Source organism: Tachyglossus aculeatus, chromosome 2, assembly GCF_015852505.1.
Source record: "Tachyglossus aculeatus isolate mTacAcu1 chromosome 2, mTacAcu1.pri, whole genome shotgun sequence".
In the NCBI taxonomy this organism is placed as follows: domain Eukaryota; kingdom Metazoa; phylum Chordata; class Mammalia; order Monotremata; family Tachyglossidae; genus Tachyglossus; species Tachyglossus aculeatus.
In genome coordinates this window covers 64,804,550-64,820,497 of record NC_052067.1, presented here as the reverse complement: position 1 = coordinate 64,820,497, position 15,948 = coordinate 64,804,550, and the positions used below count along the sequence as shown (strand labels likewise).

The following is a 15,948-nucleotide window of genomic DNA, read 5'->3' as shown; positions in this document are numbered from 1 at the left end:
CCCCATTTTTGATACATTCAGTTGGTAATATTCATCAATTAAATCTACTTTGTGTGCAGCTGTACCCTTATTAGACTCCTTAAAATCAATGGTTGACAAAGTTTTTCAACCTAACCCTATTTTAGTTAACATCTTAAAATCCATTTAAGGTGAGGAAAACTCCAGATTCAATTATCATTCCAAGTTTCTCTTCCAATCTTAGTACTACCTTTACCAACAATATTCCCTTTTCTCCATATCTCCATTTCTCCATCTCTCCCTCCACTTCCCACTGTCATCTGAAACAGGTTCCAGTTTGTGAGGGCTCCCTTACTTTTCAAACAAGTGCCTTCACAAAGCAATGCGTACTGGTTTTCAGGCTCTCCCTGGTCTATGCATTCATTTATTTATGCATTCGTAGAGAATCACAGGCTCTCACCAGATGTGAAATTTGATCCTCATGAATAATTGACACTCCTGACTTCAGACAATCTTCCCCTCACGGTGGTGCTTCAGAATTCAGCAGTGGAGAGAGGGAGAGGAAGAAAGGTTTTCAAGATTTTCTGTGGTCCCTTTAAAACTGTGTAGAAAATGTGTGCATGTTAATGTGTGTGAAATGGATATCTTATAACTGGCTAAAAGGATATAGAATCCATACTATTCAATGGAGTCCCCATTCTCTACTGAGTGGAGGGTGCTCTACCCATGTTCTGAATTCTTCCTGTGTCCTTACTCTGCTCCTCCACCCACCTGAAGGACAGTGTTGTAAAATGATATGCACATGTCACTCTTCCCTCTGGGACAGAGGGAGAGAACTCTGTCATGTTCTGGTTTTCTCTTTCCTTCATATGGTCTTAAACCCAGTTCTTTCCAGGTTCCTGGGTCATTGGCTCTAGTCCTGAGTTGGTGTGAGGTGTAGAGTGGCCATATGTCTGGTATTATATCAGACAGTCCTGGTTTTAACGGGGGACTCTCATGCTGATGGGGTATCAGACTCCTTTATGTCCAATATTTTATTTCCAGTGCCGAGCCTCCCTCCACTTGCGCGGTTCAGGCCTTGTGCCAGACTTCACTCAGATCTGGGAAGGAAAAGCAAAGTTTCTGGGACACCTGGATTGGCCAGGATTCTGGGTTGTACTTCATTCAGCCTGAACCAAGCAGATTTCTGCAAAATGGCCACCATGTAGAATCACCACATCATGCATGTTGTGTTCTGGTGTGGTGTGTGTGTGTGTGTGATGTCATGTTCATTTCGAGGTCCAGTGTGTTGGATTGCCATCACTGGCCCTGCTAGTTTGAAGTTCTGATGCTTGTGATTGGAAGCGGAGGATATTGGATGTAGGTGTCTGATGATCCCTGTGTGGATGCCAGAGTGAAGCATCTTTGCAAAGTTTGTGTCTGCTTAGTGGCAAGGGGAAGGAAAATATGATTGGGGAGGTGGGGAGTGGTCTTGAAAAGCAGCACCTAAATTCCTGACAACAGACACCTCTGAAGCCATAGCTCCTATCATCGTCTTTCAAGGAAAGAAACAGAAGCAAAGAGAAATGAGATAAAATGCTTAGTGCCACACTGCCCTCAGAAAAAAAAATCCTCCTCTATACTCAGGGTTTTACTCCAGACATAAAGCTACATACATACCTTAGTAACAACAACTTTTTGTTGAAATCGCCAGAATCTAATTATTCTTTCACACATATACAAGGTAATGGGACCTAAAACCCATTTCCAAGCCTGTAGAAAGCAGCACAGAGAATAAAAGAAAATGAAGGTGCAATCCAAATGTTTATAATTTGAATAAAATCAGTACATAATATGACAAAATTGGAACCTTTCCTATGATGGTTTAGCCAGTTACCAAAAAAAGTTAAATCTCCCTTACCTTAAATACTAAAACACTCAGCTATTCTCTGAAGTCACCATGTTCACTTAAGAGATTAAGCTCTTCTCTATTGATATTTATGTTTACTTGATCAATAATGGCTTTAGACAATTAGCCATAATTGAATTTGTAGAGATAAAAAACCAGACTTTCGCCTTTAGATGTGATAGGATCATAAATACTTCCAATCCAGCACAAATAAAAGGCTTACAAAGGTGCCTTAATGGAGCTAACCAAGCACTTGAAGAAAATGTTATATCAAAAATAGGAGTGAACATTTTTCATATCATCATCATCATCATCATCAATCGTATTTATTGAGCACTTACTATGTGCAGAGCACTGTACTAAGCGCTTGGGAAGTACAAATTGGCAACATATAGAGACAGTCCCTACCCAACAGTGGGCTCACAGTCTAAAAGGGGGAGACAGAGAACAAAACCAAACATACTAACAAAATAAAATATATAGAATAGATATGTACAAATAAATTAAATAAATAGAGTAAAAAAAATATGTACAAACATATATACATATATACAGGTGCTGTGGGGAAGGGAGGGAGGTAAGATGGGGGGATGGAGAGGGGGACGAGGGGGAGAGGAAGGAAGGGGCTCAGTCTGGGAAGGCCTCCTGGAGGAGGTGAGCTCTCAGCAGGGCCTTGAAGGGAGGAAGAGAGCTAGCTTGGCAGATGGGCAGAGGGAGGGCATTCGAGGCCCGGGGGATGACGTGGGCCGGGGGTCGATGGCGGGACAGGCGAGAGCGAGGTACGGTGAGGAGATCAGCGGTGGAGGAGCGGAGGGTGCGGACTGGGCTGTAGAAGGAGAGAAGGGAGGTGAGGTAGGAGGGGGCGAGGTGATGGAGAGCCTTGAAGCCGAGGGTGAGGAGTTTCTGCCTGATGCGCAGATTGATTGGTAGCCACTGGAGATTTTTGAGGAGGGGAGTGATATGCCCAGAGCGTTTCTGGACAAAGATAATCATATGGCTGATGTTTGAACATCAAAAGCAAAACAGCAGAGGTAGTGCAGCCTGAGATGCGACATGGCCTAGTGGAAAGAGCACTGGCCTGGTTCTAATCCTGGCTCTGCCACTTGCCTGCTGTGTGACCTTGGGCAAGTCACTTAAGTTTTCTGTGCCTCAGTTTCCTCATCTGTAAAATGGAGATTAAATTCCTGGTCTCCCTTTCTGTGAGCCCTATGTGGAACAGAGACTGTTTGACTGAGTATCTTGTGTCTATCCCAGTGCTTAATTCAGTGCCTGGTACAAAGTAAATGTTCTTAACCAATACTCCATTTATTCTAATAACAATTATTAAAAGCGCTAATTAAAATTTCCAGTTTCCTAAAGTAAAAGTTAATACTCAAGAATCAGTCGAGTGATTTTGGGCTCTAAATATCTGTAATTTGGAAAACTCAAGTGGCTGTTTCTATTTTAGGTGAGACAACCTGATTACCTAGTATCTACTCCAGTGCTTAGAACACTGCGTAGCACATAGTAAGAGCTTAACAAGTACTATTACTATTATTATTACTCCCCTAGTACAGCCCAGCCGTACACTTCATTCCTCTAGTGCCAACCTTCTCACTATGCCTCGATCTCATCTATCTCGCTGCTGACCCCTCTCCTATGTCCTGCCTCTGGCCTGGAATGCCCTTCTTCCTCAAATATGAAAGATAATGACTCTCCCCCACTTCAGAGTCTTATTGAAGGCATGTATCCTCCAAGAGGCCTTCCCAGACTAAGCCCCTCTTTCTTCTTCTCCCACTCTCTTCTGCATCACCCTGATTTATTCCCTTTCTTCTTCTCCCCTCCCAGCCCCACAGCACTTAAGTACATTATTTATTTATGTTAATGTCTGTCTCTTCCATTCTAGAGTGTAAACTCATTATGGGCAGGGGATGTGTCTGTTTATTGTTGTTTTGTATTCTCCCAAGCACTTAGTATAATCCTCTGCACACAGTAAGTGCTCAATAAATATGATTGAATTAATTAATGAATAACAGCGACAGGTATTTCACTTAGCAGAATTATCGGCCTTGTGACTATAGGCAAAATAATTCAGCAACTGGGATGTTTCATTCATTCATTCAATCAATCATCTTTATTAAGTGCTTGGGAGAGTATAATAGGACCATCAACAAATTCCCTGCCCACAACAAGCTTATAGTCTAGTGGAGGAGACAGACATTAATATAAATAAATCAATTACAGATATGTACCTAAGTCCTGTGCAGCTGGGAGGGGGAATAAATAAAGGGAGCAAATCAGGGTGATGTAGAAGGGAGTGGGAGAAGAGGAAAGGAGGACCTTTTTTTAGGCATCATGATTGACTGCCATCCTGGCCAATGGACAAAGATGACCACATTCTCAAACCCCAGGCCCTGCTCTTTCTGACAAGCCGGACATCTCAGGTTCTGGCCTGGTCTGCCCATCTGGTGGGTGCTTAGTTCAGTGCCGTGCACACAGTAAGCGCTCAATAAATATGACTGACTGGCTGAATGAATGAATGGAGTTTGCTTTCTTGCTGGATGGACTACGCAGTTGTGGCTATTCCAGCATCTTCTCCAGACACCTGTTCTATCCTCTCCCCACTAGCACCCAAAATATAACTGAGAAAGGAGGATTATTTGCCCAAGTAGTGGCATAAATTTCTATCATGTCACCATTAAAAACAATCAGAATCTCCACACCTAAAATCAGATTCTGAAGCACAATCAATCATATTTACTGAGTGCTTACTGTGTGCAGAGCAGTGTACTAAGCGTTTGGGAGAGTATGAAGTGACAGAGTTGGTAGACACATTCCTTGCCCTACAGTCTTCCTTTTGCAGCCACCCCAGAGAAAAACCAGATCCATAAGTGAATGGACTCTGCTTTAATTTTAAATTTTAACTTAGTAGGGAAGGAGCCCCTTTCCTCCCTTCTGCATACCATCTTGGTAAAGCCGCTAGCAGTGCCCTGATTGAAACAGTGATCACAGATCTCTGTCCATTCCAGTAGTGGTAAATGGCAGATACACTGACAAGAACCAGGTGGTGCAGAGTTAAATCAGAAATTACATCCTTAAACTCATTTGTTGTCCCTAAGTACTTGACGAATCTCTGAACAGTGGGTGATTTTACATGTCAGGAATAAATTAGTGCTGATCAAGCAACAGTAGCCAGTAAAGCATATATCTTTTTCCCATCCCTTTGTTTCCCATACCTGAAAATTATAATGTAAAATAGGAACCAAAAGATCAAATGATGCCCTCTATGAGAACTTAACTAAAGCTTTCTCAGGCATCAGTGAGTGAACAGTTACAAAAAGCTTAGGAAAGACATTAAGGATTTCTTTGTCTTTTCTCGTTTTTTAGGGTTTGTTTTGTTCTGCCTTTTAAAAGGACCTATCTTTAACTGTTTCCATGGGGTCGCGAACTGCTGACCCTGTTATATTAATTCAGGGGACATAAATCTTTTGCACCCTGGAGACTTGTGTGCTCCTGCTTGGTATGTAATTTGTCCTTGTGATTAGTTTAATTAATATGGGTCCAGATGAGGAACTGCCTCTGGCTGTCAAACAAGTAGGAATGGGGCTACGCAGAAGGTGAAAACTAAGCACCATGGGGCTGTACAGAGAGATAGGAGTCAGTCAGGGGTAAGAGATAAGTAGAAGGCGATAGGAGATAAAGAGACAGAAGAGGTATGGCACAGGAGAATGCAAGACCCTTTTCATGTCCTTCCAATGCCTTTCAGATTCTGTCTATGAGACATCAGAGGGAATACTACATAACCCAAACAGGCGGTAACTGTACAGCTCACGCAAGCATTGACTCAGGAGCCACTAAAGCGCAATGAGAAAGACTGCCAACATGAGTTTAAGTGGAGAAGGAGGTGTGGCAGGGGAAAGATAGCCTTGAAATGAATAAGCACACCCACCCCCAGCCTCCATGATGATAATTAATGTCCGTTTTTGCTGTAGGAAGCAGGTCAGTATTCACGGTGTGTAAGAGTATATTGATTTTTTTTTATGGAGACACCGTAGTTGAAAATTTTAGAGAGACATTTTTGTTTCTCATTAATATTCAGGTTGGATAGTGGCTAACGATAGTTTAGTTTAAGACAGAGAGAATCTATGACTCATTAAAATAGCTACAGTCTAATGGACATTTCTGTGTAGTTTTCCACGATTTTAAACATTTCTCCTTATGCACTTTTCCTCCAACACACTGCACTTGAACAATCAAAAATCTTAAATTTAACATACTTGGGTTTTGTTGAAACATCTAATCATTGATATTCAGTACACATCTACTATTCATTGTTCTTTCATTTACAATCCCTTTTCATTTATAATCTACTCATCATAGCCCTGTCTTTCAGTGGAATATTTTGTTCTTTCTGCTTCATATTTTCCGTATAGCTCATCTTATCTCTTCTTTTCCTCTCTAAAATGTTGTCACAGAACCTTAATATGTGCTGAAGAATACCAAAACACAGAGTAACAAATGCGTATTTTTTTTTTAAGTTTAGATTTACCTCCATTGGTGCCATGGGCTGCCCCTTTTAATGGGATAAGCGCAACGTTGATGACAGCTTTAACTAGGGGGCAGTTATTGAAGATGACACGAGTTGATCCTTACCGAAGGTTCACTGCCGGAAAACTGTGGTAAAGGACACTGAGCAGTTTCCTCCCATTCACCGGAGTGATCCTTACAATAGGAGATGTTGTGACGCAACAGACTCTGGGGTGTCTGGCCTCGGACAATTTGACTTCACATTGGAAAACAAAAGCAAACAATGATGCATTTCTTCCCACTTCTCTGGTGCATTAATCTGACATCGTAAATACAGTACATTGCAGGGCTCAAGACCAGAGAGACTGACTGGCTGACTCAGCGCCTGCTTGGTCATTCACATTCTTTAGTCTTAAAAAAGAAAGTTGGTATCCAGAGGGCAGAGGGTAATTTGTCTCTATTTGTTGCTGAATTATACTTCCCAAGCACTTAGTACAGTGCTCTGCACACAGAAAGTACTCAATAAATGCAATTGAATGAATAATTCCTATGGCTCATGAAGAGAAACACCCTTTCATGGAACTGCCTTCTAAAAAACAAAAGAAAAGAAGAAAAAGGAGAAGGACAGGAAAGGGTGGTGGTGGAGAGAGAGTTGGGGAGGGTTATAGAAAGAGTGAGGGGAAAAGGCAGGAGGGAGAGGCAGGGGAAGGGATGGATGGAGGGATGGAGAAGGAGATAGAGAATGAACAAATTCTAGTCTGGAGACAACACAAGGGAATGAGGAATGATTGGAACACACCCTTCTGTGATCTGTTACATTTAATTAGGAGGCAGCTTGTGCCGATTGCTGATTCCAGTTAATTGGCTACTTTGTACTATTTAGTTCTCAGTGCACATGCACATAGCACTTCCACCTTCCTCAGTCCTGATGCTTAGTGATTAAAGTCCTAGAAGAAAGATGTTAGTTAGTGGCACAAGGCTGGTTGTTGGGCCTCTTCACTGAGCACTGTCAGGCATGGAGACAGGCAAGGCAGAATCTGTCAGCTCAGTTTCTCTAACTGCCTCAAGCATGTTTCAGAGTAGTGTGGTGAGGGAAGCAGCTTGTTCTATTGTACTTTCCTAAGCTCTTAGTACAGTGCTCTGCACACAGAAAGCGCTCAATAAATACGATTGAATGAAGGAATGAATGTTATGGTCTGGGAACGCATCTACCAATTATGTTATATTGTACTATCGCAAGCACTTAGTACACTGTTCTACACACAGTAAGCGCTCAATAAATACGATTGAATGAAGGAATGAATGTTATGGTCTGGGAATGCATCAGTCAATTATGTTATATTGTACTATCCCAAGCATTTAGTACAGTGTTCTGCACACAGTAAGTGCTCAATAAATATGATTGACTGACAGACTAGCCTAGGGGAGTTTCCAGGTCTTTCCTCTAGACAGGTTGGACCAAAAACTGCCCCAGGATCTCCCAAAACTGTCCCAGGAGTCAGGTCACACAAAGGGTGTTATTTTGGAACCTGGTAATCCTGTAAGTGACTGCTTCTGGCATGCACCCAAGGACCTCCTAGTCATTACAAAGAACCACTTTCAAAACTTGGACTTATTCCCATTCAATTTACTGCTGTCCCAGTGTTTCTCTGAAATGTCTGGACTATCATTCAATCAAGCAATCGATCAATGGTATTTATTGAGTGGTTAATGTGTGTAGTGTACTGTACTGAGCACTTGGGAAAGTACAACAGACTAAGTTCTTAAAACACCACTGAGTTGAGGTGGATTCTCCCCACTGATGCTAACGCACCTCACATAGCCAAAGACTTTAACTTACCCAATTGTGTGAATTTTAATGTGAGGGCCTAAGCAAGGCTACTTAACATCCAGTTGTTCTATACTGTAATTTAAAGCCAGAGAAGTAGTTTTGCCTAGTGGAAAGAGCACAGGTCATGGACTGAGAGGACAGGGACTGAAAGGACCTGGGTTCTAATCCCTGCTCTGCCTTTTGTCTGCTGTGAGGCCTTGGGCAAATCACTTAACTTCTCTATGCCTCAGTTACCTGATCTGTGAAATGGGAATTAAGACTGTGAATCCTCTGTGGGGTAGAGGCTAAGTCCAATTTAATTATCTTGTATCTACCCCAGCACTTAGTACAGTGTCTGGCACATAGTATGTGCTTTACAAATAAAATAAAAAAATTTGATGCTGCAATTACATGATAAAAGGTGGACCAAACATCTATATGAACTACAGGTTCAAGGTTCAAGTGCTTTACACAAGTCAGCAACAGTAGACACACTCATCAGAGCCCAGAACCATGCATTAAGTCCCGTTATCAATGGCCAGCCCACTTTGGGGTGGGGGTGGTTGTCGGGTGGGAGAGGAGGGAGGTGTTTCTGATGATGGTCACACATATCACCTTGGTCTTTTTTTATTTTTTTTGCAGTTTCTTCTTCTCTACCTTAACAATGGGCCCTTGATGCTGAAACCTTCTCTCATAGAAAACTTGAGCATCTTCCTTCACTTGCCCCAACATCTTCTAGGAGCCTGTTGTTGGGTAGGAACTATATATGTTGCCGACTTGTACTCCCCAAGTGCTTAGTACAGTGCTGTGCACACAGTAAGTGCTCAATAAATACAATTGAATGAATGAATCCCTAAGCACTTGTCAAATCAGTAAACTCTAAATTTCACTTTTCCTATTTAAAAGCTTTCTGTTCAGTGGGTTCAATTCAGCAACACAATATATTGTCACCTATAATTTTTTTAATGGTATTTTCTAAGTGTTTAATATATTCTGGGCATTGTGCTAAGAGCTGGGGGTAGATACAAGCTAACAAGGTTGGACACAGTACATATCTCACATGGGGCTCACAGTCTCAAGCCCCAATTTACAGATGAGGTAACTGAGGCACAGAGTAACTTGCCTAAGGTCGCACAACAGACAAATGGCAGAGTCAGGGTCAGAATCCAGGACCTCTGAATCCCAGGAACAATGCTCCTCACACTAGACAATGCTGCTTTTTCATTTAATAGAATCTTCTCTAAGCAGGATAAATTTGTTTTTTGTTTCATCTAATCCAAATGAGGCTAACCTCTTTTTTCAGTGTGACTGAGATGTTTCTTGACTTCTGAGAACTGCCTTCCATGCAGGAGCTGCTATTAAGGTTGTTATTTTGTTAAAGATGATTTCAAAGATCAATATGTGTCTGGCAGTCCCTGTCACACTGGTTACAAATCCATCACTATACATCTGCAATGGGAGACACTAGAGGATTTTAACTTGTTGGGGCTCATGGGGAAAATTGTATACAAATTTGAATTCTATGGGAGAGGCTTTGTGGGATTGGGAAACACAGTCTGAATATTCACTGTCTGAAATATTCTGAGTTAATGTGTAGTTGAAGAAACTTTCTTTTATTTGTAAAATAAAAGGCATATTAAATGTCAGGGTTGCTTCACCTGGGCTGGGATTGAGTTTGGGGGCAGTGTGGATGTTTTGAACTTTGGTCTGTAACCAAAGGGGTGAAAATCCATTAGATTCTATTCCTGTATGCCACATTTTTGTGCCTCAGAATTTCTATTTCTCTTTCCTAAGTTTATTTTTTTTAAGTGTAATTGGACATTATCATGCTTATCTAACTCAAGGAGAAGGTTTCAAGGATTTGTTTGGTGAATGCTTTGGTTGTACAGACATAATGCATTTCCAATTTCTATTTTCAATTCTTTCAATAGCACACTAGCTACTAAGAAACTAATAATAATTACAATAATTGTGCTATTTGTTAAGCGCATACTATGTGACAAGCACTATACTAAGAACAGGAGTAGATACACATTAATCAGGTCAGGTCCCTTTCCCATGTGTGTTTTACACTCAAACCAGGAGGGAGAACAGGTAGTTAATCTCCATTTTACAGTTGAGGAAAGGTGCAGAAAAGTTAAGTGACTTGTTCAAGGTCACACTGAAGACTGGCAGCAGAGTCAGGATTATTGTCTAAATCCTCTGGCTCCTAGGGCCATGGTCTTTCCACTAGGCCACCCTGCTTCTTACCTGCTAAGCAAAGTGACTGAGGAGGGTTGACACATTTATTATTATTATTAATAATAATAATAATAGTATTTGTTAAGCACTTACTTTGTGTCAAGAGCTGTCCTAAGCACTTGGGTAGATACAAGGTAACTAAGGTGGACACAGTTCCTGTTCCACATGAGGTTTACAGTCTCAATCCCCAATTCACAGATGAGGTAACTGAGTCCCAGAGAAGTTAGGTGACTTGCCCAAGGTCACACAGCAGATGAGTGGCAGAGCTAGAATTAGAATCCATGACCTCTGACTCCCAAGCTCGGGCTCTAGCCATGGGGCCATGCTGCTTCTCTTTATTTATTTCACTTCTGATGAAGGAATAGATAGCTACCCTACAGTGGTACCAGCTCCAGGACTCTCCTAAACCCATTGGCGCCCCAGGTGGAGAATGAAGTTGGAGCAGTCAGGAACTGCTCTGGACTCCTGGAAAGAAAGCTGTTCTGCTGGAACTGATGCCCTCAAGGAAGCTATAGCTATCACCTCCAACCTGAAACAGTTCTAGGGTTACAAGATGCTCTAGAGGTGACACATCTTGACACCAGTTAAACATCCCTTCACAGTTTCCCAATTCTCTACAGGGAAACCCTTTGGGATACCTGACTAAAATCTCTTGGTGAAGTATTCCAATGAAAGGATCATTCAGAACATCTCATGCTCAAAACACAGCCTGCCAGGAAGGTTCCCCTTATGTTTTTCAGTATTAACAGCAAAATTTAAGAGTCCCAGCAACACAGCTCAAGTGAGGGCCGAAATCTGGATCATCCCACTCCAGTTCCAGAACTGTAGATCCACCCTCTGAACGTAGCATTCTCTTCTCCTCTTTTACCAGTAAGAGACTCTGTAATTTACTTATCTAAAATAAGATTTTGGACCATATGAAAGAATAAAATGTAAGAATCATTTGCTTGTTTGGTTATGATCCTATTTTAGAAAAAGTTTTCTTCAAACTTGCATTCATTCTAGTCAGCCACTGTGTGCCAGGAATCTACTCTCCCCAACTTCAGAGCCTTATCAAGGGCACTACTCCTCCAAAAGGCCTTCCTGGATTAAGCCCTCATTTCCTCTTTTCCCACTTCCTTCCCTGATTTGTCCCTTTTAGTCACCCCTCCCTCAGCCCCACAGCATTTATGTACATATCTGTAATTTCTTTATTTATATTCATGTCTGCCTCCCCCTCTAGATTGTGAGCTCATTGTGGACCGAGAACGTGTCCACAACTCTATTGTATTGTACTCTCCCAAGCGTTTAGTATAGTGCTCTGTGCAGAGTAAGTGCTTAATATATATGATTGATTGATTGATTGGTGTCAAAAATACTATCAATGTTAAATTTAGGGACTTTGGCCTAGAGAGGAGAATAGTATATTGTGAGTATAGAGTATCGACTTACCCTGCTCCATGGACGACAAGGCTAATGAAGAAGATAGTAAAAACATGATGTGTATACCAGAAGAGTTCATAGGACGCCTGTCTGATAATCTCAGTTGATGAGGTCAAGATCAGAATTAGAGCCAGGGAGATCACCAGTCCAGTTATACCAGCTATTGTTGTTAGCGATTCAGTAATGGTGTTCTAGTAAAATGAACATTAGGAAATAAGATATTTATAGCAACCTTTTCAGTTACAACTGAGATGCAAGCTCATTATGGGCAGAGAATGTGACTGCTAATTCTCTTGTACTGTACTCTCCCAAGTGATAAGAACAGTGCTCTGCACATAGTAAGTGCTCAATAAGTACCACTGATTTATTGATTGATGTAAGAGTTCTTCCAAGATAGCAAAAGCACCTTGTTGTAGGAACTGACTGGCAAAGACAATCAGATTCAGGTTCATTTATTCAACTGATACCTGCCTCAATCAACAAAGGGATGAGCTGTGATTTTTTCTGCCCTGCCTCAACTCATTTTGAAAAAATAATCCAGCCCTCATTAGATAATAAAACATAGCACAATTCTACTTGGCATTTACATGGAGGATTTTTTGTAAGATATTCAAACCACCCTCTGGGTCTAGCTCATTTATCTTCCCTACAATTATCATGAGATGGGTAAGAAAACAATAAATATTATCCATTTTCTCAAAACACTAGGAAAGTTGCCAATTTTTTCAATGTCTGAAATACACAATAATTATTCATTTTTGTGCAAAAATATATGCTATAAGAGAGCAGATCAAAGAAACATCTGGTAAATTGAAACTAAAAACAGCCAGTTCCATTCTGTTCACTACGTGAATCCTGAATTCAGTCAGCACTTCACAGTCAAAGCCAGAGGCTGACCCTGAGGTGCGGGAGTGGGAGGGGAGAAGTCTCATCAGGCACTGATTTTTCATTTAAAATATTGGTTTCTTAACAGGTTTATTGCATTTTTTTGCTAGCATAATTTTTTGGCTGTAAACTAATTACAATAGTACCCACTTACATCGTGGGCATAGAGTTGCAGCATTAATGGCAAAAAATTGACAATTGTAGCTGAAATCGATGCTCACTTTTGGTAGAACTTCCTCTTCTCTCTCTTTATTAAAAGGTTTTGAAATATAGTTTTTGTGACTGCAGGATCAAAAGAGGAAGATTTATCAGATGATTAAAAAAAAAAAGACCAAGCACGAAATGAATACTCACTGTGTCATATTTTCTGATTGGGTTCAAGTAGGTTTCATTTGGGTACTTGCCAATCCAAGAGAGCTTATTCCTCAGCTTGCCGGCTCCAATCGAGTGGCTCACATAATAACGCTCCATGTTGACCATGTGTGCAACAACATGGATGGCTACATCAAAGAGAAAAATTCAAATTCTACAGAATTTACTGGCCTTTAAGATGCTTTTTTCTTTCAGGAAGAGAAAATGTTCATATGCTTTCTTAAACTTCATAAGCCAACACTATCTCCTCTGAGAGGGCACCCAGGCCCTTATGATATTGTTTGGAAAGGCGTAGGTGTTAATAGAAAGCAGGCAGAAAGGAAGGAGGGTATTAGCAGGAAAGAGGAGCAAAATATTTTTGGGGAGATGAGAAATTAGTGTGTAGAGAGACATCCATCCATACATGGAAAAGAAAAATTAGGAAGAAGTCATAGTCATGATCCAGTTCATCTGACTCTGATAAAAAAAAAAAGCTCTTGCTCATATGCAATCATGCACCGATTATATTCGCATAGCCTCTACTACATGGAAAAACAGGCACATTCATGTATGTGTCTATCATGTTTATTACTGACAAACAGGGGTGTCATACTGCCCAGGTGAATGGAGCCTTCCACATGTGCTTAGTAACAAAACCACAACAATCATTGCTGGCTAAATTTAACTATTGCAGCCAATTGGCCACTCATGAGCCATGTGCAGCTGCTTGGCCTCTCTGTGTGGTCAGTGGTAAACTTCACTGCCATGGAGTATATGGTTTGTTGGTTGCTTTGTTGTGGCTCACGGTGGGGTGGAAGAATAGCCGACTTAAGTTGTTCCCTAGGTATTGGCAATGGGTTTCCTTGAGCTTCCATTTTATGAAGTCGAGGTCCCCTCCTCTGTTCCACTTCTGTGAACTCGCTGGGGCCGCAACTTCAGATTAGGCCAGATGTATCTTTCTGATCTCTGGACTAGTGGAACAGCTTCAATTCACTATTCTCAGAGTTTCCCAGCAGCCAGAAATGCCTACAATATACTTCTGGTCTACTATACCATCTCTAATTAGGCAGTTGTCATGTGCACACTTGTGTGAAAGCCAGTACAACTATATTTCCCAGAAGTACCTGTTCACTGCACACTTTCTCTAGCCCATGGTCTGTCTTGTGGAGGAGCTGGTAATAGCAACAGGGGTTAGGAAGGGAGGTGGCAGTGTCAACAATGGGGACTTTATTTCAGAAAACAATCGATTGGTGACATTTGAGTGCTTACTGTGTGCAGAGCGCTGTACAAAATGCTTGGGAGAGTACAACGGAGTTGGTAGAAACATTCCCTAACCACAAGGAGCTTACAGTTTAGAGGGGAGACAGACATTAAAATAAATTTTGGGTATGTACATAAGTGCTGTAGAGCTGAGGATGGAGTAACTATCAAGTGATTAAAGATTTCTGATCTAAGTGAATAGGAAATGCAGAAGGGAGATGAAATAGGGGAAATGAAAGCTTAGTCAGGAAAGGCCTCTTTGAAGATGTAGGATTCTGATAAGGCTTTGATGTTGGTGGTCTGGCATATATGAAGGGGGAGGGAGTTCCAGACCAGAGGGAGAACATGGGCAAGGGGTTGGTGGCAAGATAGATGAGAATGAAGTACATGAGTAGATTGGCATTGGAGGAAGGTTGCATGCTGATTGGGTTGTAGTAGAAAATCAGTGAGGTAAGACAGGAGGGGGCAAGCTGATGGAGTGCTTTAAAGCCAATGGTGAGGAGTTTCTGTTTGATGCAGAAGTGGATGGGTAACCATTAGAGGTTCTTGAGGAGTGGGGAAACATGGACTGAATGTTTTTGTAGAAAAATAATCTGGGCAGCAGAGTGAAGTATGGACAGGAGTGTGGAGAGCCAGGAGGCAAGATGTCAGCAAGGAGGCTGATGCAGAATCAAAGTGGTATATAATAAATGCTTGAATCAACTCAGTAGCAGTTGGGTTGGAGAGAAAAGGATGGATTTTAGCAGTAAATACAGAGCCATTATCTATGTTGAACCAGCAGGTTGGTTTTTGTGAACTTCGTCTCTCTCTCTCCACTAGTATATGTTGCAGTTTGAAGAGTCAAGGCCACCCTTCTAACAGTGCACTCAGGTTCACCAGTATATTGTATTGGGTCGGGTCATGGCCTAAACTGACACAATTTATCGGCCGACCAAAGTATTTTTTGGAGTAGAAAGGGAGCAGGAATCTGTGAAACACTGCATCCATGCTTAATTGGTGAGCTAACATGCAAGCTCAAATAAGGAGCTAGTATGGAAAAGAAAAAGCAGAAGAGTTACAGTTAGAACTTGGCTGCCCTAAGTAAGTCCTTTTTTGAGAGAGATCAAAGGAATCGTAATTGAGGAAGAATCCTGGAAGTCTGGTCAGCTCTTGTTATCTTTCCTCCTGCCAGTCAGTGATAACAGCTAACTTGAAGTTGGTCACTTCCTAATTAACCATCCTTTAGAAATGAAGACCTGGGGATAAATTCTGACTCTTCTTCAACTAGCATTGATGTGAGCCCTGCAAGTGTCTCAGCAGCTAGAATTTGGACTTTTTCAACCTTTGTCTTATTTCCCCGAAAGTGGATGTCGGTGGTTGTGCTCCATGAATTCCATTCATTTGTAAATCCCATTAAATCATAATAAGCAAGACCAATGAGGGAGTTTCTTGAATGTGCACAGAGCTACTAGCACAACTGCATTAGAAAGCATTTTTGGAATAACAGACACTGAAGAATTTGCACATTTTCTTTATGGTATTTGTTAAGTGCTTGCTATGTGCTACACACTGTACTAAGCACTGAGGTACATACAAACTAATCGGGTTGGACACAGTTCATGTCTCACATGGGCTCACAGTCTTAAGC

At 41.4% G+C, this 15,948-nt stretch overlaps 1 protein-coding gene across 1 annotated transcript in view; it reads right to left on the bottom strand.

The window, feature by feature from the left end:
* The window catches only part of NOX3 (NADPH oxidase 3), a 66,275-nt gene that overhangs the window by 31,763 nt on the left and 18,564 nt on the right, over positions 1 to 15,948 (bottom strand). Inside the window, exons 5-8 of the mRNA XM_038741526.1 lie at positions 13,065 to 13,210; positions 11,835 to 12,016; positions 6,479 to 6,608; positions 1,618 to 1,710 (exon numbers count right to left, since the gene is read on the bottom strand). Of these exons, the coding sequence (XP_038597454.1) occupies positions 1,618 to 1,710; positions 6,479 to 6,608; positions 11,835 to 12,016; positions 13,065 to 13,210 (551 nt within the window). The remainder of the gene's footprint in view (positions 1 to 1,617; positions 1,711 to 6,478; positions 6,609 to 11,834; positions 12,017 to 13,064; positions 13,211 to 15,948) is intronic.